The 25,464-nt window shown below is 40.7% G+C and overlaps 1 protein-coding gene across 10 annotated transcripts in view; it reads left to right on the forward strand.

Moving 5' to 3' along the window:
* SYNE2 (spectrin repeat containing nuclear envelope protein 2) overlaps nt 1-25,464 on the forward strand; it is a 196,357-nt gene that overhangs the window by 42,363 nt on the left and 128,530 nt on the right. For all 10 annotated transcript variants that reach the window (XM_074583746.1, XM_074583755.1, XM_074583756.1 and 7 more), the window contains exons 18-35: nt 1,265-1,438; nt 3,180-3,338; nt 3,612-3,785; nt 5,231-5,365; nt 5,488-5,643; nt 6,837-7,048; nt 10,070-10,145; nt 11,253-11,371; nt 11,964-12,087; nt 12,974-13,131; nt 13,590-13,737; nt 14,915-15,513; nt 16,375-16,554; nt 17,553-17,703; nt 20,076-20,234; nt 20,932-21,093; nt 23,429-23,530; nt 24,873-25,073. In XM_074583746.1, the coding sequence (XP_074439847.1) occupies nt 1,265-1,438; nt 3,180-3,338; nt 3,612-3,785; nt 5,231-5,365; nt 5,488-5,643; nt 6,837-7,048; nt 10,070-10,145; nt 11,253-11,371; nt 11,964-12,087; nt 12,974-13,131; nt 13,590-13,737; nt 14,915-15,513; nt 16,375-16,554; nt 17,553-17,703; nt 20,076-20,234; nt 20,932-21,093; nt 23,429-23,530; nt 24,873-25,073 (3,189 nt within the window). The remainder of the gene's footprint in view (nt 1-1,264; nt 1,439-3,179; nt 3,339-3,611; nt 3,786-5,230; nt 5,366-5,487; nt 5,644-6,836; nt 7,049-10,069; nt 10,146-11,252; nt 11,372-11,963; nt 12,088-12,973; nt 13,132-13,589; nt 13,738-14,914; nt 15,514-16,374; nt 16,555-17,552; nt 17,704-20,075; nt 20,235-20,931; nt 21,094-23,428; nt 23,531-24,872; nt 25,074-25,464) is intronic.

Genomic DNA, 25,464 nt, shown 5'->3' on the forward strand with positions numbered 1-25,464 from the left:
CTCTTGTTATGCAGCCTTCAAAATCATATTTTCTAGACTTAACAGCTTCCTAATCAGAGGTTAATAAATCTTTTAGTCAACTCCGAATTTCCAGTTTTAAAACAGGAGGAATGGAGAATACACAAAGGCATTCCATTCTTAAGTCTTTGTGACTCAGTTAAATGCTGTTTATGACACGATGGAAAATGTTCAATTTTTTGAATGGAAATTTTAAAACCACTTATAAAAGGAAATCTTATTGCATGATAAAGCTCTTTATTCAGTTCTAGAGATGGAAGTAATCGATTTGTTAAGAGCTTGTGAGTCTTTGCTAAATTGTATAATCTCTGTCTCAGCTCGTAGAAAGTAATTATTGCTGCATAGATATTTCTAGGGTTGTGCAACTTTACACCAGCTCACTTGACAGGTTGCTGTAAATTCCTATACAACCTGCTTAATGTTACATATATTATGTTTCCTAAAATGCTTTCACAAGAATGACATTTTTGCTCTGGTTGGGTATATTAGAGCTCGTAATTTTCTAAGTTGAGCCTTTCATTGACGTTTATTAAAGGTCCATCTGTGACAATAAATGGTGGCAAAAAATCACAACATTTTTGTAGGATATGAGCTTAACGAGAATGCAAGGAGGTCAAAGGAAACATGTTCCCAAGAGTGAGGGAAATCTGGAGTTTCCTAGAAAAACCTGTATTAAGAGTTGCTTTTAGGAAATACATTCAGAAAGCAGAGATAAAGAGGCCTCTTCCACCCTCAGAAGGGATGAAGGACATCAGGAGGGTTTTTTTTCTGGCATTGCTTGGGACATTATGGCTATAATGTATACTATATTTATTTTTATATATATAAAAAAGCAAGGGCAAATGCTTGAGCTCTCACCCATGACTGCCAGTACCATTAAACTGTTAGCATGCTCACTGGTCTGGATTTGACCAACACCAGCTACTGTTCTCTCGGAAAATTCCCTGGCGTAGCCTGGGGATGCTGCAGCCCAGGATTTATTCTTCATAGTAGTGTGGCTGTGGCTGCTTGCTTATAGGGGAAGAGGGCAGGCCATATGGGCACAGGTTGTGCTGTCCCTCTTGCTCTCAAGGTTGAAGAAGTGAGTCTCACATGATGTATTTACCAGTGTGTTTGGCATTTATTTCTCCTTTGTCGCCCATTGGATGCAAAAGCCTAAGTGATGACTGGGTTTTGCAGGAGGATAGTGGAGAGGCCCATGAACCAATGATGGGTATGAACATCTTAGCCTGTTCTTTGTTTGTAGCTTGGTGAAGAGAGCACAGGTGCTCCTGAAAAGACCAGGGAGCTTCCGGGTAGCCTGGAGAAAATTGAAGAGCTCCTTGGAGGGGTGGACAGCTGGGCAGCAGAGATTGGACGCCTGCTTGGTGAGGTCAGCCATGAGAGGCCTGTGCAACCTGAGCTGGAGGAACATTTGCAGGTGAAAATGGAAATACACTGCTTAAAATACTTGTTCATCAGATTCTTATCTTTCAGCATAGATTAGTGGCTGGGGTGAAATGAGCCATCATCAGTGAAGCAGAAATGAATGTGGATTTTGTGCTGTAACACTGGCAAGAATTCAAGGCAATGCTAGTGTTTTGATGTTATATGCCAGGATCGCTCCCAAATGATTCTTCCAACATCAGTGCGTCCAGATGACAAGCAGATGCTAATGAAGTGCTGTTGGTGCTGCTGAGCAGCCACTTGCTCTTGAGTGATATTAATTACTCCCTCTCCAGCACAGCATTTGCAGCAGACTAAAATTTTGCAAGGTGCCGAGTTGACAATTTCTCCTGGTCATCCAGTGCTTTCTATCATCTACCCTGTAGTGTAGGGAGGAGGTTTGGGACAACTTGGCTGTATTCAAGGTTTACCTGTCAAAAATGAATACCTGAAGTATTTTCAGCAGCATGCTGGGTAGCTTGTGCATCTCAGCTTATAGGCAGTTGCTCTAAACATTCACAATGAGCACTGATGAATTTCTTGTTACTTCCAATAGTCTCTAATGTTTCCTGTGTGTCTCTGCTAGGGGTTATTGTTTCCTCCCCCTAGCAGATGGCAGATTGAAAAAAAATAAAAAAATAATAAAAAAAATATATGTATAACTCAGCAGCTTCAGTGCAAAGTCTGATTTATTTTCTTCACCTGCCAGTGAAGGTGAGACTGAACAAAGATGCCAAGCTTTGCGCTGGAGAAGCTGAAGCACTGTCCTGTGTTGCCTCTTGCTATTTCTGCAACAGGGCCAGTATAATCTAACAGTAGGAAGGTGACCACCAGAAGGAGGTTTGGTTGGAGCTCTTCTGTCTAAGGGCTAAAATTAAACAGAGATCTTTGGTACGTTAAATCCACCTACAATAACTGTGAACCAAAGGAGTGTGAGCCTAAGAAAAGGAACTATTCATCTTTTTGTAATTGTGGGCCTATGTTTATAAAATAAGCCTCGTTTTGCAGTGTGACATTAGTTTGTTAAAAACAATGGAGTAACAAAAGACATCCTGAAATACAGCCTCCAAAAATGTGACTGATATGGTATCTCTCTATGAGCAGAAGAGATCAAGTTGCTTATTACCTGCGGTACAATAGGTTGAGATCCAGGATAAAGCGCCAATTATCATTAGAAGAATGCTAATTGACAACTTCAAACAGGAAAACTGCTTGAATATTCATAGATCAAAACAGCTCTAATAACGACGTTTCATGATAAATATTTAAATATGGCACATTGCTTTTGCATGCAAAATACCCAGCTGCTTCCTGCCTTTTAGTACTGAACACCCCAAGAAAATCTGAGCCTTGATATATGTGCTTACTTTTGGATGACTTAATGATCAGATGATGCATATCCAAATGTGTGGTTTGTACATTCATTTGGAAAGCTGTGTGGGTGGGAGAGCATGTTTAAAAAAATACTTCTAATTGGCTCCGAGGCAAAGACATGGGAGGTATCACATTGACAGGAAGGCTGTTACAGCAAACAGAATCCCCTGTGGATGGCAGCAGACTTCTTTCTCTCTACAGAGAGATTTTGCAGTGCAATATACTGGCCATAATTGGAATATAAGATCTTTTTCTTCACCAAATATTGACCATCCATGACTAAGGCTGTTTTTTTCATTCAGTTCCCTTAAACAAAAAGACATAAATACTATAGAAGCTTCTAATGTTTTTCATTCAACCAGAGCTTGGCTGCAAGGGGAGCCTCATGCCAAGAACAAGTTGTGGCAGCAGAAGAGATATTGCAATCCCTGACGCAAAATGTTTCAAGTCAGGTGTCCCAACAGCATTCTTACACCACTGGGCTGCAGGCACGAATTAAAGAAGCCAGAGACAAAATAGAGGTATTCCTTTCTTATTGTTATTGTACTTTATACATGCAGACATCTCTAATTTTTTAGGATTATGTGATTAGGAAGAATCTTTTTCATTGCTGTAAAATAAAAAATGGTTTATACTATTGGAATCAGTCTCCCAGACTGTTGCTGGGGCAGAAACTAGAACATTTCAAAGATCAGTATCTCAACTCAAAAAAACTTGAGTGATGTTATGAAGCAATAGCTTTATGTAATTACTGACACTCAGGCATGTTCTGAAAAGAGTCTTTTTCTTCCAAGGCTGTCATGGGTGACATGAACAACATCTTGTCCAAATCTGAGAAGAGACCCTCAGAGAAGGAGGCTTTGCTCAATTTTGAAGAATCCCAGAAAGAACTTGAGGCCTCCATTTCAAAGGCTGTGCAACTCATCAGTCAAAAATTAAATCCTGAAGAATGTATAGCAAGATATGAGGTGGGTTTGTTTTCTGAGCCATCTGAATTTGAGTATTTCTTAGTGGTGTTTAGTATCTAAAAGGCTAAGGGACCACAGTGAGAAAAATATCAGAATTTTTTTCTTTGGTAGCTATTGCTGCTTTTCTCAGCTCTTTGATTTAGCACTGTTAGCATATATTAGCTCGGCAGACGGCTTGAATGAAGAAATGTAAATTGGTATTCAGTGCCCTGTCTTAACTTAAATTGCTCCATCATGCCATCAGAACTCATCATGTTCTGAACTACAGCCATTCTGTTTGCCTGATTAATAATTAAGATTCCCATCAAGAATCACATGCCTGAATTCTTGGACAGGTTTTTAAAGTGTGATGATAAATACTGAATCACCTCTTTTCCTAGTGTCTAACTGGTAAAGAAAGTGCCTAATCTCAAAATCTGCATCATAGAATTGTAGAATGGTTTGGGTTGAAAGGGACATTAAAGATCATCTTGTTCCAACCCCCCTGACATGGGCAAGGACATCTTCCACTAGACCAGGTTGCTCAAAGCCCCATCCAACCTGGCCTTGAACACTTCCAGGGATGTGGCATCCACGACTTCTCTGGGCAATCTGTTCCAGTGTCTCACCACCCTCACAGTAAAGAATTTCTTCCTAATATCTAATCTAAGCCTCCCCTCTTCCAGTTTAAAACCTTTACCCCTTGTCCAATCACTACACTCGCTGATAAAGAGTCCCTCCCCATCTTTTCTGTAGGCCCCCCTTAAGTACTGGAAGGCCGCTATAAGGTCTCCTTATTTTCCATGTGCCTTAGCATAGTTTCCAGGAGGACCTGCTCGATGATCTTGCCGGGCACAGAGGTTGAGAGTGACCAGCCTGTAGGTCTTGCTTTTTATCCTTTTTAAAAATGGGGGTTATGTTTCCCCTTTTCCAGTCCGCAGGAACTTCACTGGACCTCTTAAAGGAGTCCTTAGTGAGTTATCAAAAATGGAAGTGCCCAAAATCTGTGTTGCCTTATCTTGCACAGCAAGTCCTGGGTGGCCATGTGCCAGGAGCAGCTCAGAGCCTCACTCCAGGCCATCGTATAGGGTCCCATCACACTGGTACAGACATTTCACCCACTTTCTGACAAGCATGGGACATGGCCACATATATTCCCTAGAAATGATGCGAAGTTCAGGGACCTTAATCTTTCTTCCTTGGTACCAAGTTTGCTCCTAAAAGAGGAGTTACAAGGACAACATCCGCTTTTCTCCAAAAAGCGTACACAGATATTGTCTGCCTTTTAGCAGGTATCCAAGGATGGGAAATGTCTTCATACACACCCTTACAAGGATGATCACAGCCCATGCATGCAATGTGTACATGCTTTATCCATGGTTTTTGTATGCTACTGATGTAATTTTATTAGATAAATAAGCCACATTCAGTTCTATTTATTTTTCATTGTGATACTTTTCTTGCAGGAAGCTTTTAATGCTCTGGACAATAAAGTTCTTGATAAATTTTTGAAAGCAGCTGAACAATTGAAAAATATTTCATCTGATCATGAAAAGGTGGTGGTGGAAGAAAAGAGTAAAGATGTTCGTAAAAGATGGGAGGTGAGATAATATGGAAAGATAATCCACTGTCTGTTCTCAATTTTTTTGTCGCAATATGTTCTGAGGTTTTTATTTGCTTTGTAATACTGTCTCACAGGGATAATGTGTTTTGAATTTTACAGGCAGTTCGTGATGAAATTGTATCCTGTGTCCAGCTCATAATAGAAAGGGAAAAAAAGAATTTCAACGCAACTTTAAAAAAAATCAATAAGCAATTAGGCAAAGAGAAGAAACTCCTAAGTATGGATAAAACCAAAGGGCTCATCAAGGAACATGAGGTACTTGCCCCACTCCTTTTCTGCTCACCTAATTCTCTTTGTGAATGAATTGTCTGACCTTCTTGCTCCTTTTTAGGTACGTTTTTGCAGCCTGCATTTGTGGAACAGGGTCCTTGTTCTTGGTGTCCTGTAAACAAAGAACAAAGAGGCCACCCAAATTATTTCTTTACCTTTTTGACTGCAGATATTAGCCTCCTTGCAGACTTTTAGAATTAGCTCCTCGTTATGTGGATGGTGTCTTTTTTCCTTTTATTTTTTTTAAGACAGCCTTGAAGCATTAAAACAGATTTAGCTGTGCAAATTGTAAAAAGAGGAAATGATTATGTGTTCTCTGACTCCCTTGATTGTTACAGTTGCATAGTTGGTGTTAAGTGCCTTCAGGTGAGAGTATCTTCTCACAGTGCAATAGACACGTTTTACTTCTGTTTTTGTGCTGTGTATAAACCATAGAGTTAAACCAAGACATTCAAGTTTCACTTGCCAGGGTGAGTCATGGTGAATCTTACATATTCCATAAGCAATGGATTTTATACTTCATTGCTTCTAGTATTTTCCTTCATCCTTCTCTTTGAGATGCATTGATGTGGTGAGTTTACCACTTATAATGGTAGGAAATTGCTCTCCTGATGAAATTCTGGTCTTCACTGCATTCAGTGGAGTTTTAGTCTTTGCTTCTTGTGGGTTCATGTTCAGAAACTATTACATATGCAAAAGTAAAGAGAAATAAGCATTCTTAGGTGCATTCCTTCTGCTCCTATTTTTGTTAGATTTCTAGTAGATCTTGATTCACCGTAGAAAGTATAATTATTGACAGAGAATATTTTAAATAAATTTTCCAATTCTACTTTTTCTGTAGTTGATGGGATGTATATCTGATGTCAGTGTGAAGAGGACTTTGGACAAAAGTAGCTAAAATTGTAGTAACGTAACGATTTTCAAAATCAAGCAAGGGTCAGTATAGCCTTGTGAATGCAGCTAGGGAACTTGTTGCCAGAAATCCTTATTTCTTTCCTGGCTTTATTTGAAAAAGAATTGAGGGAAAATAAATGTTTCTCTCCTGGTTTGACAGCTTACAATTTAAGTGCACTCATCCGAGAAGACAATGGAGATAGAAAAAAAAAAAAAAAGTATGAGAATAACTGCATATCCTTATGACTTAACATGAGCTTATTATACTGTTTTTCTTTGTTTAGGCCTTTTTTTCACACGAAGGCAGCCTGAGGGAACTTAGCAAGTCATTAGAAGACCTTAAAATATTGGGAAGACTGCCAGAAGAAACTGTCCCAGGCATACAGACACTGACTACAGACTGTGAACAAAAGCTAGAAAAGCTTCAACGAATTGTGGAAGATACTTACACGGCCCTGCTGTCTCGTGCTGGAAAAAGACAATCGTCTAAGAAAGAGTGAGTTGACTTGAGTGCATGATGTGTTGTAGCTTCGTAGAAATCAGATATGCAGATAGATTTTTGTGATATTGTAAATGTACTACCAAGTACGTTACTATGGGCAACTGTACGTTTAAACATTTAGTATTAAGTTTCATAAACTAGCAAGTACAATGTTTGATTACTCTTCAGCAGAGCTGCGCTGTTTTTAATCATTAGCCAGAATGTCATTAATTAATCATTAGCCTCTATGGCACGGAGACATGGTGGGATGGCTCCTATGACTGGAGCATTGAAATGGAAGGATACAGGCTCTTTAGGAAGGACAGGCAGGGGAGACAAGGAGGGGGTGTCGCGCTGTCTGTCAGTGAACAGCTGGAGCACATGGAGCTCCAACTGGGGATAGATGAGGAGCCAATCAAGAGCTTATGGGTCAGGAATAAAGGGAGGGCAGGGACAGGTGACATTATAGTGGGGGTCTACTACAGGCCACCTGATCAATAAGACTGAGTGGATGAGGGTCTCTATAGACAGATAGGAGCAGCCTCACATTCATAAGGCCTGGTCATCACGGGGGACTTCAACCACCCCTATATCTGTTGGAGGGACAACACAGCAGGGCATAAGCAATCCAGGATGTTCCTGGAATGTGTCGATGATAACTTCCTTTTCGAAGTGAGAGAAGAGCCAATGAGGAGAGGTGCTATGTTGGACCTTGTTCTCACTAACAAGGAGAGACTGATGGGGAATGCGAAGTTCAAGGGCAGCCTTGGCTGCAGTGACCATGAGATGGTGGAGTTCAAGATCCATAGGGCAGCGAGGAGCTGCCCACAGCAAGCTCGCTACCCCGGACTTCAGGAGAGCAGACTTTGGCCTCTTCAGGGATCTGCTTGGTAGAGTACCTTAGGATAAAGCCCTGGAGGGAAGAGGGGCCCAAGAAAGCTAGTTAATATTCAAGGATCACCCCCTCCAAGCTCAGGAGCGATCCATCCTAAAAAAGAGGAAGTTGGGCAAAAATGCCAGGAGGCATTCACAGATGAACAAGGTGCTCCTGGAGAAATTCAGACACAAAAAGGAAGCCTACAGAGGGTGGAAGGAAGGACAGGTAGCCTGGGAGGAATACAGAGAAATTGTCCAAGCAGCCAGGGATCAGGTTAGGAAAGCTAAAGCCCAGGTAGAATTAAATCTGGCCAGGGACATCAAGGGCAACAAGAAAAGCTTCTACAGTTTCATCAGGGATAAAAGGAAGACTAGGGACAATGTGGGCCCACTCCAGAAGGAAACAGGATACTTGGTTATCTGGGATATGGACAAGGCTGAGATACTCCACAAGTTTTTTGCCTCAGTCTTCACTGGCGAGGGCTCTAGCCACACCAGCCAATTCACAGAATCAAAAGGCAGGGACTGGGAGAACAAAGAACCACCCACCGCAGGAGAAGATGAGGTTTCACACCATCTAAGAAACCTGAAGATGCACAGTTCCATGGGACCTGATGAGATGCATCCGCAGGTCCTGAGGGAACTGGCAGATGAAGTTGCTAAGGCACTATCCATCATATTTGAGAAGTTGTGGCAGTCTGGTGAAGTTCCCACTGACTGGAAAAGGGGAAACATAATGCCCATTTTTAAAAAAGAAAAAAAGGAAGATCCAGGGAACTACAGGCTGGTCAGTCTCACCTCTGTGCACACCAAGATTATGGAGCAGATCCTCCTGGAAACTAATTAAAGGCACATGGAAAATAAGGAGGTGGTTGGTGACAGCCAACATGGCTTCATTAAGGGCAAATCGTGCCTGACAAACCTGGGGGCCTTCTATGACAGTGTTACAGCGTTGGTGGATAAGGGAAGAGCAACTGACATCATCTACCTGGACTTGTGCAAAGCATTTGACACTGTCCTGCACGACGTCCTTGCTTCTAAATTGGTGAGACGTGGATTTGACAGATGGACCACTTGGTGGAAAAGAAATTGGTTGGGTGGTCGCACTCAAAGAGTTGGAGTCAACAGCTCAATGTCCAAGTGGAGACCAGTGAGTGATGAGTGGCATTCATCAGTGGTTGGTATTGGGACCAGTGCTGTTTAACATCTTTGTCAGTGACATGGACAGTGGGATTGAGTGCACCCTCAGCAAGTTTGCAGATGACACCAAGCTGTGTGTCACGGTTGACACGCTGGAGGGAAGGGATGCCAGGACAGGCTGGAGAGGTGGGCCTGTGTGAACCTCATGAAGTTCAACAAGGCCAACTGCAAGGTCCTGCACCTGGGTCATGGCAATCCCAGGCACAAATACAGGTTGGTCAGAGAATGGCTTGAGAGCAGCCCTGAGGAGAAGGACTTGGGGGTGTTGGTTGATGAGAAGCTCAACGTAAGCTGGCAATGTCCGCTCGCAGCCCAGAAAGCCAACCACATCCTGGGCTGCATCAAAAGAAGTGTGGCCAGCCGTGTGAGGGAGGTGATTCTGCCCTTCTACTCTGCTCTTGTGAGACCCCACCTGGAGTACTGCGTCCAGCTCTGGAGCCCCCAACACAAGAAGTATGTGGACCTGTTGAAGCAGGCCCAGAGGAGGGCGACGAAGATGATCAGAGGGCTGGAGCACCTATGCTATGAGGACAGGCTGAGAGAGTTGGGATTTTTCAGCCTGGAGAAGTGAAGGCTCTGGGGAGACCTTATAGCAGACATCCAGGCTCTTTATCAGGGGATGTAGTGATAGGACAAGGGGTAATGATTTAAAACTGGAAGAGGGTAGATTTAGATTAGATATTAAGAAGAAATTCTTTACTGTGAGGGTGGTGAGACGCTGGAACAGGTTGCCCAGAGAAGTTGTGGATGCCCCATCCCTGGAAGTGTTCAAGGCCATGTTGGATGGGGCTTTGAGTAACCTGGTATAGTGGAAGGTGTCCCTGCCCATGGCAGGGAGGTTGGTACTAGATGATTTTTAACATTCCTTCCAACCCAAACCATTCTATGATGCTGTGATTTCTTTTTTTCCCTTTGTATTTCATATTTTGTTCTTAAGATGATTTTTCTTTTAAACCATAGGAACTCCATTGTTGCTTCTGAGAATGGAGAAAAGCCCAGTTCTTCTCAAAAAACTGGTATCCTTATGGCACAGGAGGTAAGAAGTCCATACTTACTGCTAGAAAGGAGTGCGCTGTCTAGGGGAGATCACTGGCAAAAGGAAAATATGATTACTTCTGTTGCTGTCCTTATTGTGGCGGGACCTCAAGCTTCTGGACAGACATCAAAAATCCATTACACTTAGGAATATAGACTAAGTAAATATTAAAAAGTAACATGCAAGAAACAGCATGAAGCATCTCGAGGAGATGTGACTCTCCAACCTTGTGTTATATTTTGCTAAAGAGTGGCTCTCTGCTGGAAGAGTCATGTGTGAAGCTGTGTTCAGATGCAAATCCCCCATAGTATTCCAGTCATTTGAACAAGTTTCAGAGAGCAGAGAGAGAAAAAATAGTGAAGAGTTGGAGGCACTTGCTTTAGAAAAATATAGGGAAAACCATAACATATGTATCTTATTAGAAATAATTTCAGAGGGAGAAGATGCTGCATTTCATCATTTGGATGCCAGAGAAGATGTCTCGTTTAGGATAAATATTCACAAAAGCAAGGCTGCAAACAGCTCATCAGACAGCCTTCAGACTGGTGGTTTATAGGAAGGAACTCATTGCATTTACATAAAGTTTGAAGATATGTAGAAATTGACCGTTATGAAGGGAGATCTCTTGTAAGGCTACTAATGTTGTCCCTGATAAAATGATGAAATCTGTTCTCTCATGGATAATCAAAGTATGAATTATATAACTAACATCAGCCAGCCTCAGACAGCATATCAGTATCAGAGGAGTAGAGTATATCCTGGAATCAAAGACGAGCGACATGCGAAGGCATCTGGTATAAGCAGCCTGACAAAAGCTGCAGAAGACAGTACCTTGTGGTTGTTCAAGGGTGTCCATGGAGCTGCAGCAAAAATTTGCACAAGTGGCTTGTGCTCACCAAAGACCTAGCATCTGTGTAAGGAATGAATGACCTGTCTGCAAGTGTTCAAAAATTTGCCCTTTTGGTTCATGAATGGTATCTCTCATCCCCTTTGGGACACATGAAGCAATTCCTTCTTTCAGGAGTTCACAGGTGTCTGTTAGTATTCACTGTGTATTAACAGAGCATGATGCAGAGGTCATTGTTGCCTTTTTTTATTTTTACTTAGACCTCAAGATCTGCTGCAGATGTAGTTTTGGAACCAGATGTGAAACATCACAATGGAGAAAGCTGTGCGAAGAAATGTGAGGAAGGCAGTGATTTGCCCATACCAGCTTTACTAGAGAGGTAATTTTTAAAGGAAAAAATGCATGTATATTAAGAGATGATACTATGATAGATATTCATAAATTAATTGAATGTATCAAACATAGGGTGCACTTATGCTATGCAGAACTCTGTTCTTGTTCTGCTACAGTTTACTTATTATTGCTCTGTAATTGATAAGGAAGCAGTATAGTAGCTAAATGCTTGAAACATTAGGATTTTGTAGCAAGAACACTTAGAGCTCTAAAACTTTTTCTTCTGCTCTTCGCTTGAGCCAGAAAAATTTGTATCTGCCTTACTAATTTCAAATACTGCAAAATTTAAAAAATTTGTTAAGTTTTTAAAGAACTTACATTTCTATGTTCATAAAACTGAATTTCGAGAATGCAGGCAGGTATTCGTACTTGAAAATCAGGCAGGTGAGCAATTTCTCAGCTCTTTTATACATTGCTTATTTATGCCCATTCATTTGGGACTTAGGTGAAACTATGCATTTGCAATAGACTGTGCGTATTTTTTATGGTAATCTATTGGTCATCAAGTCTCAACTCCTGCCTTATTTCCACTAAATTAGAAGTAATATTCTCTCTGACGTGATTGCATCTTTCTTTAGCTATAACACGCAAAGAAATAACTTGGAGGAACTTTTACAAATCAGCAGAGATAAAGTAGCATCTGGCTTTACTGATGAAATAAAAGGCACTTCATGTCTTCAGAATAAGCTGCTTGAACTACACGTAAGTATTCATCTTTTAAAAACATATTTGGTGTCTAAATTGTTACTTTCTCATGTAAAGTCCTCGCCCCTCTGTGTTACTTGTATTGCCAAGGGAAAAAGGAGCATCCTTACAACCAGGTTTATTAGAAGTAGAAGGGAAATCAAGGATTTAGCATTCAGCAAGACTGCATTCCTACTTAACAGTGGAGTTTTGCAAGTGTTGCTGAAAGAAGAAATTGGTGGCTCTCAGTTTGTGATCTGCAGGCTGAAATAGGTCTAATGGAAAAAATAACTACGGAAAGCAGTTTTTTTTTGTCACGAGGAGTGGTAAGTGATGGATTCATGGTCAGGGCTGGAGGAGTCCTCAGAGCTGAACCATCAAATGACAGTGGTGTATGTGCATAACGAAACTATTCCAGGACTTAGAACTTGATTAGGTTTGTGAGAACCTGAAGGGCATGATAAAAGGTGCATAGTTGGTATTGAGGGAATTTATTACTGCAATTTTTCAAGTCCTTGCTTGGAAGGAGTACAAAGGTTATCTAGCATCTCAGAACTTGGTTCAGTTCTTACATTTTTTGTTGTTCTTTTGAACGCAACTAAGTTGAGATATTTTCCCATTCATTCTTGTAGTAAAAATGGCTGAATCATATTTATTGAGCCTTTTAGAAAATGTCGCCAAGGCATATATGAGCCATGGAAATACTAATCATAAAAAGTTGTTAGAGATTTGCATGCAGCTACAAATGTAGTCTTAAAGAAAAAGAAAGCAATAGATACTCTTACTTTCAGGTGATGTCTTTGCTTTTTCTGCAGAGACTCTTGTGACTGTAATTTTATGAACTGTCCAGTCCATTGAGAAATACAGTATCATATTAATGCAATTAATGCTGCATGTCTTTTAGGTGATAGAAAGTGAAACCAGTTCTGGTTGGACACAATTGGAAAACATCTCCTCTACCTTAGAAAATCTTGTGGATGAAGTGCAACAGGCTGCTATCTCTGATAAGAGAAGCAAACTAAAAGGAGAATGGAAAGAGCTTCAGGATATTATAAATACCAGGTATAAAATAACAATTTGTGATGGTTGGCTAAGGAATAGTTAGTTGTAACTAATGTGTGTATTGTGAAGGGAATAGTGTGCATTACAGAAAATATCTGCACGTTTTTAATCTTTTTTTTAAATTGCATAAAATTAAGGTTTTCTTAATTATAGTTGGTTCATATATACCTTGCAGATAGTGTGAATCACTCCAAGAAACACAGAGCCAGATCTTTGTAACATCACTGTGGGGTATTCCCGAGTTTACTGTTATTTCCTTCAACTTTTTGGTTAAATTCTCTGGGATTCACACTGCTTTTCTTCTTAATCAATGGAAGAACTCCTTTGACCTCAGGAGGAGGAAGATTAGATGTATTAGACAGTCAGTTACATTATCTTTGTGGCTTTTCATGATGTAAAATGCTGAGTGTCTTTTCTTGCTTGCTTTCCCACTTCATGTTTTGTTACCTTTCTTGTAGAACAAACTCATTAAGGACTGCTTTGGAAATTGTTTTGCCAATAGAAAACGAATCCATTCTTCTATGTGAATTAGATCAGCGGCTGAAGAAAAAGGACATCCAGCAGTTTAATCTGATGAATAGTGATATTGCTTATAGGGAACTAAAGGTAAGGGAATATGCAGAGACCACGCCCTAGCCAAAATAGTTTTTAATATGTCTAAAAACAAAAGAACTTAGTGGGATTTTCACTCAGAATTTTGGGACTACTCACAAGACTTCCCAAACCTTCTAATACCTGACAGCATTTTACTCCCTTTGTTTTAAATGTTCTTATTCCTGTAAAGCCAGCCAGGGGACCCTCAATAGGCACTACTGTAAAAAGCATAGTCATGAACATTTTGTCTTAGGTTAGGACATTTCAGATTTACACTGTTGCCACCTGGCTTTATATCATTTTGAGGAGTCATATACATAATGAGGCGTTAATTTGTGAGCTAAGCTAAGCTGCCTTGTGTCACATCTGCTGAGGTATCTGAGCGCACCCCAGGATGGTTCTGTAAGCTCTGCATGTATGCAATAACTTGTTCACCTGCTATCAGTATCTCATGCCTAGGCTCCGGTCTGTCTGTTAGGCAGGGTGAGTATTGTTTTGTTCCAAGCTGAACACAGTGACTGCTACACAGAACTGAAAGTTTGCATTTGTCTGCCCTTGGCTCTTGAGCTAAGTAGGGTTTAGGTCTCTCAAGCTGTAGGGCAGAGATCATGTGCACTCTCTGTCTGAGATGACTCTCTTTGGCTGGACAGGCCCTGCATTTTTTCCCAGCTCTCTGCACGTTTGGAGTTTCACAACACTGACAAACTGCTGTTTGTCTGAGGGCTGTAACCAGATAGCATGCAGACGTCACCAAGAGATTTTTAAATGCGTGTAAGTCTCCTCCAAAAGTATAGCATAAAAAACTTAAAAGATGGCAGGGTAACAAACATCTGTGTTCCCCCCCTGTGCTTGCAGTGATCTCCAGCTGCAAGAGACTGTTGGTTTTGATCCCCGGGCTCTTATAATCTTTCTCTCCTTTTTGTCTGATTGCTGAAAGAGGCTTGGGCTTTCTGTAGTGCTGACCAAATTCCCTGTGTGTGGAATACCATTTTATTTGATTTATCTTCTTTTTCCTTCCCTCCACCAAAGTCCAGAGTAGGAAAAAAGGGGTTTTCTTTCTCAACCACCCTATTTAGCATACTTATTTTATTGCGAGTATAATTTCTTTTTCAGTCATAGGTGCAGCTTGAATGCAAGATACAGATTTTATTTCACTTGCTAACACTGTTGGTCATTCTCTCAATCTCAGGAACTACAGAGATCCATACTAAATCAGATTGAAGTGTGCAAACAATTGGAATACCTAGATAGTTCAGCAAGAGATGAATTTAATCCAATAGACCTGCAAGCTGCAAGTAAAATTATGATTTACTATCAAAACCAGCTTGAAGAAATGAGCCATAAAATGCAGATCCGCGAGACAGTGCTTAAAGATCTGGAAGCTTTTATGGCCTCATTGAGGAAGATTCAGTCGTCCATCAGATGTCTCACAGATCCCTCAGGTCAACCTGAAATACAAGGAAAAGCATTGAGAGACGCTGCACAAGAAGTTTCTCATATGGCAGAAGAGGCTAAATGTTTGGATGAACGCTTGAAAACAGTTGATATCTGTTTGGAAGATGCTGAATGTGGGAGAAAGACTTGCTGTGAAAACCTTGTTCTGACTCTATCTGAAGAGCTAAATGCGATCTACGATCCCTCGAGTGAACAGATGCTTACAGAGGAAAAAGACTTATACAAGATTTTTTCCACAAAAAATGGTGAACTCCTTAAAAACATCCAGGATCTACGTGCCAGAATTAACAAAATAGGCTTGAAGGATCCAACAATTCCAGCTATTCAACAAAGGTGAATTCTTTTTTAAAGCTCTTAATTTCATAATTTCAGCAAACTCAGAGGGCCTGTGGCCCCTTTGCAGTTGAGCACTGAAACGTGAATGTGTCTTGAAGTGTCTGTGGAGCACTGAAAGAAGTTGTGAGCTTATGGTTTATTCTTAGCCTCACAGCCTAAATAACTTTTATTTTAAACTTTTGTGTATGTGTTTGTTTGAAGCAACATTGATGAAGAAAAAACAGAAGACGTTGATTGTTCTATGATCATAATGTTCTGTAAGAACACCGTCAAAGAGGGAGACTGGTCTTCTTGCTGAACACTGACATGTGTGACATGAAACTGCACTGTAGAAGCCTTGTGTTATTTTACCACATCCCAAGAAAGCCACTAACATGATTTGTATGTCTCTGATGCTGTTTCGGAGGAGCTCTCTGCAGCCTTGCAAAGGATGAATAAACAATTCACTATTGTTTATGTGGATGGAAAAAGGGAGGGGAGAGGAGTTTATAAGCTGTGTCCATTTTTTAAGTTCTGAAATCCTGTGCTATGGCATAGCTTGCTTTCTTAGACCATATTTTAAGATAACCAGAAGGCACTTACCTTTTAATAGAAAATAATTCACTATGTTCATATAGACCCTATTGGACTTTAGGATTTGGATTACTTTCTGAAAGGGCTTAGGTCAGCATAACTCATCTGAAGGACTGTTTCAAATTACATGAACTGAAGATCAAATTAGACTTTTTATGATGTCATTTAATATAGTTGGTATGTGCAGCTCAGGATGAATTTCTCGGGAACTTAATAATTACATTGGGGGAAAAAAATCAAAGACTTATTTTAATATAAGGCTGTATTTCATTTTTTCTAATAAAGGGTAAAATCATTAACAGAACTGGAAAAGGAATTGGATTGTGCTGCTGTTGAAATGAAACCTGTGCGAGAAATTGCTAATAAGCTCCCACAGATCAAAGAGGAAAAAGCAGAGGAAGCAAATGAACAGTGCAGAGTTACAGAGAGGTTATGGGAGGATACAAAACTCTTGCTTGCTGAATGGTAAGGAGAAAAGTTATGTTTTAAAGTAGTATTGTATAAGTAAGAAGTTTGCTTGTAAAACAAAACAACAGAAAAGCATTAGACCATACTTTAAAGTAAATTAAATACCGATACAGCAGCAAATGTTACTATTACGATGCTGTAAACTATCATAATGCCAAGAATTGTACATAGAAATTTGTAGCCAAAGCTCATTAATTTTTTTTTATTTTTAAGACATCACATTCACATCATTTAGCAGGTATGCAGTGATGTGTTTGACTTAATTGGTATCCAAAAGAAAAACCTGGCTGCTGCTTGGAATCGAGTCTTCTATATTTGCTGCGAATTTCATGCCAGCCCATTCAAAAAGCAAAGTCAAATTGAAACAAATGGAAGAGGACAGCTGTGAAAACAGTCTCTTATGCAGGAACAGACTAAAGGAGCTTGGTTTGCTAAGTCTGTGAGAGTGAGGACTGGGAAAGGCTAGGATTGATCACCCAGAGGATCTGTCCTTCTCTTATGGTTTTTAAAGATGTCTAGAGGCTTTGCATGGACTGGCACAGTTCACAGTTCTTGTTAGTCCTTATGGCTTGCAGAGGTGTCAGTGGGAGTAATCTGTTTTCGTATCCCACTGAAGGCTGGGCTGAGGTGGTATTTCCCACCCAAGCTGTTGTGATATCTGCTGCACATTGTATTTCAGTTTCTGATGACTGAGCTCACCTTTCAGGTGGAGAGTATCATATAAACAGAACTGCTCAGGTCACATCACAGTTAAACGTGAGTCAGAGGCGTATGATGGTGAAGGGCATTTCTCGTTCCAAAAACTGCCCAAATACCACACCAGGTATCACACAGTATTGCAGGGTTTATGACTGGTGCAGTTTATCCCCCCTTTTCTCTCTTCCAAACATAGTAGTCAAACTTACCATATGTTTGAATATAGGAGAAGGAAGCAGACAAGAGGTTGAGGCTGCTGTTTTATGCTTAGAGATAAATAATACATCTCTTTTTAATAGCCAGGAGCAGTGTGCAAGGGCTCTGGACCTCCTGAAGCAGTATCAAAGCTGCAAAACTAGTCTGACCAGCATCATCCAGAAACAGGAGATTGTGCTTTCACAGCAAACTTCTTACATGGGGAAGGAGAATTTGAACAGACTAATAACAAAGGTGAGTAACAAGAACTAACTGAAAAGGAAAGCAAAGCCTTTCCTGGGAGCTTTCAGGTGTAGGGTTGCCCTTGCACACCCAGCCATCAGGGCAAATGTTAAGATCTTGCTTTCACTTTGGCTTCCAAAATACATTTAGAGACTATACTCTGGTTTTGTTTTAAGTTGATGTCTAGCTTTGCTTCGTGAATCAAGGTCTTGTTAAAGACGAGGGATTAGACAAAACAAAAAAAAACCCAAATCCGTAGAAAAACTACGCTCTAGTATCAAAATAAAATGAAATCCTGTCCTACCAAAAACGTATGTTAAAATCAGCCATATTCACCCACTCCGTTTAGAATATTTCTGTATTTTCTACTGAGTTAAAAACCTTATAGTGGGCCGTTTGTAAATGTAGAAAACCAGCAAATTCATTTGTTACTAAGAAGACACTTTAAAATGTTCTGCCACTTAAAGCAAAAAATAAGTAATGCAGCTCCTTGCGGCTGCTTGTTTCTCTGCTGTTGCTGTAGCTTATAACCAAGAATTTAAATCCATGTCCTCTCCTTGTTCACGTCACTGGGTCCCAGGCAGGGCTGTGAGGTTTGTCTGCACCATGCAGTGCTGTGCAGAGATCTTGAGCTAGCCCCGAGCAAGCAGGATCAGGAAAAGGATCAGGATCAGGCTGTGTCAGCATGGCACATCTGCTCAGAGTCTGGGCCATGACAGATCTACCCTGCTTCCCAGGCTGGAGCTTGTGTACCTTGCTGTATGTCATTGCTACAGTGCTCAGTCACAGCTTGGGGATTGCCATCATAGTGCTGCCTCGGGGTCTGGACTTCTGGAGACCAAAATGATTTTGACTGGGCTGATGGTACAGTATTTCCTTGGGCTGGTTACATTTGCAGCATGAATCTCTGCCCTCACACTGACTTTGCTGACCAACCTGTGTTGCAGTTAGAAGCCATAACAACATAGTTTGGTATTTCTCCTCTCGCTTCTATGTTACAAACCTGCTTAGAAGACAGACCTTCTATATATTTGACAGTCGGCTACGTTCTTCTTGGCTAAATGAATACAACCACTGGACATAGTTGTCCCTGGCTAATGGGTTAGTGAACAGCAGCATGTCCATCATGACCATTTTACTGTACAGGTGTCACATTTTCTGGCTGGGTGACATAACTGGTTGTTCAGGTCCCATTTTTAGGGCTTCCAATGAGGCATCACCTATATCATTGATGAACGTTTGCTCTCAGGCAGTGCCTGGGCTGGTTAAATTTAAGCAGGAACGTGAGCGATTTCTTCCTCAGGCAATGGGACGGTGTCTGTGTGTGCCACCTCAGCTTCAGCTGAGGCAGGGTCTTTTCTTGGTTTCACCAGTGAGACCTCTGGCATCTCGTATCACTCAGGCTTCCTGCTGCAGGGGAGATCGTCTGCGCACCCTGGTCCCTGCTTGTGTGGAGACCCCTCACTCTATTAACAACCCTTCCTCCTCAAGTTGAGTTTTTCAACTCCCACGCTCAAAATTGTGGTCCACAACAGCTGTGGCACAGTATAAGGCACATCCTTGAGTGCTGATGATTTGTTATTTATAATTATATAAAATAGGTTTCTCTGCCTTATTCTGGTTTGTGAGTGCTGCTCTGCTGTCCCTCCCTTTATCTCGGTGGCTGGCAGTATCTGTATATCAGAAGATGTAATGCTTGTCTCTGGGAAATAAGGAGGGCTTTTATTATCAAATTGCCTAACGCTAGAGGTCAGTGTTTCTTTTCCAGCGAGCTTCCATGGTGTTTGTAAACACTGACGTTGCAATTAGGCACAGAGATGCAGTCTAGTGTTTAAATAGAAAGCAGGAAAAAGGGGTATTTCAGTTTCTGTCCATGGCATATTTGACAACAGCTGTTTAAGTAGGATTTAAGCTTTTTTTAAAAAGTAGTTCAAAACCTGGGGATCAGAATGCCAGGATATATTTTTTAGAGTTGTCATAGTATCTCAGACAATTATTACATTGTGCATTGTTTATTTCTATAACCGAGGTTCTGTGTATGGATGTACAGTCACCTTGAATCTTGTGATTATAAATTTTAAAACGAACTGTAGTTCTGTCTCTCTTAGTCAGAAATACATTATCTGTAGTTCCCACTCAGCTATTTTGCAGCCAGTAAAGAATGATATGGATTTCTAACAGGGAAATGTTGCTATCAGCATGACAGGGATATAACAACACAGGATACATTCCTAATCTCGACGTATTGTATAAACGAGATCATTTTGCGTGATGCTCTGTGTTTCTTTAAATTAAAAAGAACAGCATGTCAGTTAAAAATGTTTTGCTGAATCAACAGTCAAAAGTAAACATGCTCGTAAATATCCACTTGGTCTTTTTCACAGATTGAAGAAGCAAAAGAGGAATTTAATGATCACTCTGAAGATGTAGACAAAATAAATCAGATCTGCAAAAACCTTCAATTCCAGCTCAATAAAATGAGGAGCTTTGAGGAGCCTCCGTTCGAGAATGAGGCTAACATTATTGTGGACAGATGGCTGGATGTATGTAAAAAGTAAATTATCAGGGTGGTCTTATCTGTTATGTATTATAGTAATTGATTTTGATGGGTGTGTAATATTTGGAATAAATTAAATACAATATGGCAAACATTCTTAAGAGATAAATCCAAGTGTTTACCAGAGGAAAGCTGGCAGAGTGTTTATTGGTGTAATGTTTCTGATCTCTCAGGTAGTTTATATCATGGGTACTCCTTGACAGTAAATAATTCTAGGAAATGCAGAAAGGCAGTATTTGTGCTTTCTGCATGAATCTGTAAGCTTCCATAACAGTTTCTGTGGATTTAGACTTTGGAGACAATCTGGAGAATTACAATGCTGGTGCTTTTGGTGAGAAATGTTTGCCGCTGTCAATCTAAGCAGTGCATCAATACTGAGATTAGATGGTATTTACTGAGAGTAGATAAACATTAATGAGCGAGGCTCCTTCCTAAACCTGCCTTAAAACTGGCAAGCTGCCATTGTGATTGGTATATTTGGCGACATGTGTGGCAGGGATTTAAATATCTTCTTCGTGACCAGTTCACTGTGAAGACACATGAGATTTTTTTTCCCTTGCCGCACTTGTTGTTTTTGTGGGTGGTTTCATCTTGCTTAGATTTTATTATGCCGTGCTTGCTTTTAGAATATAACAATATTTTTGAAATCTGTGTGTGTTTTTTGTATATAAATCACATGGTAGATCAATGAAAAGACTGAAAACTACTGTGATAATTTGGGAAGAGCTCAGGCTTTGTGGGACAAACTTCTTGGTTTATCTGGCACAATCGATGCTTGGGCAGACGCAGAACTTAAGAATGCAGAAGACCGTTGTCTGACTGAAGAGGACCTTACACAGTTGAAGGTAATCTGAATGGAAATTTTTTACCCTTAACTTATACTGTAGCGATATGGACTTCAGACTATAAACATGCTTGTTGCATAGAAATACCAGCACTGCAAAAGCAGAGGAAGTTGCAACATTTGCAATTGTATCTGCATGGGTAGTTTCACTGGAGGTACTGCATAATGTATTGGGGATACGGGTCTTGGAAACTAATAAATAGATAGTGTGTATGTATACTAAATTGTTTTAAATTAATGCAACACTGCAAATGCTGCTTTTAGACTACAAAATCACCCTCATTCCTTTGTGCTGTACAAACATACAGCAAAGAGAAGGCCTGGAAAGCTTGTCGTCTAGAGTACAGTGGTGCGTGTATTTCCTTGTGCCTAGAGAAGAAAGGGAAGAGAGTGTGTATAGGCTAATGACTAGTTTTCTAGTTAGAAATTGCTTATCAGTGAAGACACTGGAGACTCAGAAATGGCTTGGCAATGCACAGCTCAAAAAGGGGTTGTAGAGGTGGCATATTTGCTCCTGCGATTGTTCTCCCGCTGTGCTCCCCAGTGTAAATTAATGCAGCCTTAATAGTGACTGGCTGCTAAGGGTCTCCAGGGGCTGCGTGCAGGCAGACACCAGCAGAGCCTGGGCTGCCCATGCCCCTTTCGCACAGATTATAGCATTAACTCAATCGGGGTGCAGTTGGTGTAAAAATACATGCACTAACTCTATGCCATTGAAGAGCCTCGCGTACAGGGGTAAATATTTTAATTTCTGACTTTAGGGCCGTAATTGACCAGCTGTGCTGCTTCGTTGTGGTTATAGTTGGTATCGACTGAATAAAAATAATTTCCTGCTTGAGTGGGGTTAAGACATAAATATATCCCGTATCCGCTTGTTTGAAAATATGCAGCAGTTTTTTCTTAATGTTTACATGGTACAAATGCCCTGGTTTTTATTATGCTTGTTTGCAGCATGACTGCTGCTGTTAGCACTGCTTATTTGTTTAAATTTGCAGTTCAACGAGAAGCCAAGGTGTTTGTTGTGTATAGATCTTCCCAGTGAAACAGTAATATCCACACTGTGCAGAGGGGGGATATTTTGTCACATTATTATTGCCTTTGCCACTGTATTGTTAGAATTTACCTGGGGTGGTTCGGGTCCCTGAGGGCTCCAGTAAAAATGCACCAGCTGGCAACTGCATCTTAAGAGCCGTTTTGTTACCTGGAAAGTGCTCAAGCCTGGCATGATGTGACCATGCCCCCCGACCCGCCTCTGCTGGTGCTCAGGAAGGGCTGTGCTGGAGGTGGCTGTGCTAAGGTTACTCTGCTGCTCCCATGCGAGACCCTAGTTCTCAAAAGAGAGGGGAGGAGAGGGCAAGGGAGGGAGAAACCATGTTTACCATGAGCAGAAGAGGAGGAGAGAAAACTGAACTCAGTGCATTGCTGTTTTTGTAAAATGATTTAAAGTGCAAAGGGTGTCAGGTTCATTTACCAATTTATTGTTATTATTTCCTTTGTTGTTGATTCTAACACATCTCTACATTAATGTTCATTACAAAAAAAAAACCAAACAACCCAACTTTTGCAATGTGTATCATGTTACATAGACTTGAAACCCAGGGTCCCTTGTGACCACCCAGCAGGGCGCCAGTGTGTGTGCTTTTGAGAAGCCTGCTGCAAAAGAACAGGGTAATGAATTAACTGACTGTATATTTAAAGATGATTTCAGTATAAATAATGTGAGAGAAGTTCTGCTTTCCCCTGTAGCCAGTATGCTAATGGGAACTCTTTTAATGACTGCAACACATGGATAGGTTTTGATGATTGCTTGTACAGAGACTGCAAAGAAATACTTTGTCCTGAGGGAGTTTGGAGTATCGATTTGGGAATATGAGACAGTATAACTATTTTTGATATATCCTGTTTCATATGTTGAAGCTGGTATTTACTTTCACATTACTGGCTTGTTCCAAATCCTTTCAAATGAATAGAACTCTTTGTATACAAAGGATTTACATTAAATAAGTGCTTTTTAACAGAGACAGCAAGAAATAAATACAAAATTTACATTATTTTCCTGCAAATTTACTTGGGTTAATATAGAAGTAAAATAATTAAGATTGTTAAATTTGTGCTAGATTTGCATGAACAACTGCTTTGTCTGAGAAACATAGAGGCTCTCTAATACAAAAAAAATGTCTGAATTGCTAAAATGAAAATCAGGAAATCAACCAGTTGTGGGAGCTCTATATGCCAAAATGCAGAATCAGAATATTAGAAATGTAATTTTCTAACAGAAACATGGAAATTTAATTTAGGGGGAAATTAAGTTATCGATGTGTTTTTTCCACCTTTAGGCATGCTTACGAGTCCAAGAGCAGAAGCTCCAGAAATTTGACAACACGGTGGCCGAGATAGAAGAACTTCTGAATAGTAATGAACCTCCACTGGAGCTACAGGTACAAAGAAGCTTTTACCGCTAATATGCCAGTACTAATTACTACAGCCCTGCTTCTAATATTGTCTTTGCCACAATCATTTTTTGGTTTGACTTAAATGTACCCAAAGAGAGTTGGAGGCATTTTGTTTGCTATAAGCAGTGACATTTCATTTGTTGTCTTTCTCGAGCTGTTAGAACCAAGCCTGTCATTTTAAACACAAAGGCTTCTCTCAGTCCTGTACCTTTTAGAGGCTTATACCTGCCCCAACTGTCTTGCAGGCTTGCTGAAAGAGGCCAATATCGGTGGTAACTGGCTTTTATCTATTGGCCAAGAACAAGGCACGATGGACGTCATCCCTTTGGGAATCCCAGCAGCCCAGCTTGCTGTCTTTCTGTTTTAAACTGTACCTTTACCTGGATATGCCTTAATGTAGCTTGGTAGTATGCAGCTATTTGCATAGAGTGGTGTTTACTATGATGCTTTCCTTTGTGATATCACAAGGAAACCTCCATCTTTTTTGTGTTGACTTCACACAGCAAAGAATAAATCCTTATCCACTGTTTGAGACCATGTTAGCCTACCTGATCCTATACCAGTTCCCTAAGCATCGGCTCCTAGTCTCTGTCAGATGCACCTTGAGCTTGACCTGGTTTGGCTATTTGTGTGTTTATCCTCAGCAGCCAGTGAACTCAGAGGAGTTTCACTGGGTAAAGTGATCTAAGGAGCTTAGGAAGGGACTCCGCAACCTTGTACCGTGCACACTATGCTACTCGGGAGCACCAGACGCCCTGAGGCCCCTGGGGTGGTGTTTCAGCATGTGGCCATGATCCCATTGAGTTGCTGTCTCGTGCAAATCTGTGGAAGCCTTAAGGATAAGGTTAAGGACCTGTTGCTCCTTAGTGACTAATCTTGAGCCAGAGCTCCCCACCTCTCTGTTGTCTTTGCCTGGTTTTTGTATCGCTGTGGGGAATTTGCCCTGGTGGGATCACTGCAGGGAGGTGTGTTACAGAGAGAGCTGACACCCTCTTTTTCCAGGTAGCCAAAGCGCATGTAAGGCCTTTATCCAGCTGAGAATAGACACTTGAGTAGACTGACAAATAAATTTATTAGTAAAGCAGCACCAGTAAATGCATCACTAATAAAGATGAACTGAGATCATTCCTCCTCAGTAAAAGCAGGGCTTAAATACTATTATTTTTCAATTTGTGGAGTGGGAGAGAAGGAAACTGGAACAAGCTGTGATTGAAACGTCTGGACTTCAGATAATTTCATTGCTTTTTATGTCTATCCTGGAGTTCTGTAATATTCTAGGAAATCAATCCTGTATAATTTCTTACGTATGTTTATTTCCAATTTCAAGGTCATCAGATCATCTGTTGTGCAAAAAATGGAGCTAATCAAAGAGCTCTTGTCAACAAAGCAGGGGACCAGTGAACTTGGCGTGAATACAGCAGAACTAAAAGGAGACCTTGATCTGGCCAAGACACAGATTGGAATGACTGAATCACTTTTAAAAGCTTTGTCTCCTTCTGACACCTTAGAGATCTTTACTAAATTAGAGGTAGCGTACCACAAATCATGCATCTTTTATGATTTTGTTCACTATTTCTCTCCTGGGCGAGTCTTACGAAGCGTTTCTCTTGTATGTGTTGTAAACTGCTGGAATAACTCAAGTGAAGAGCCTGGTTTGAATATTTCCTTAAGCTGCCAAAAACGTTCATGAAAAGCCTGTTTTCACTGGATGTTATCAGATATAGTTAATTAACCCTTGCAGCTACTGGATATGGTTAATGATGGGCACAACAGTATACCACCCAAGATATGCTGAAGGCAGTACTGGGGGTACTGGGTCGTATCTTTTCTAAAACTCCATAATACACAGAGATTGCCTCAGTGCTACCTGAGCCTGCCTGCAAGGGGAGCTCCCAGCAGGCAATTTAAGCCAACTTTTC

The sequence above is a fragment of the Larus michahellis genome, chromosome 4, assembly GCF_964199755.1.
Source record: "Larus michahellis chromosome 4, bLarMic1.1, whole genome shotgun sequence".
In the NCBI taxonomy this organism is placed as follows: Eukaryota; Metazoa; Chordata; class Aves; order Charadriiformes; family Laridae; genus Larus; species Larus michahellis.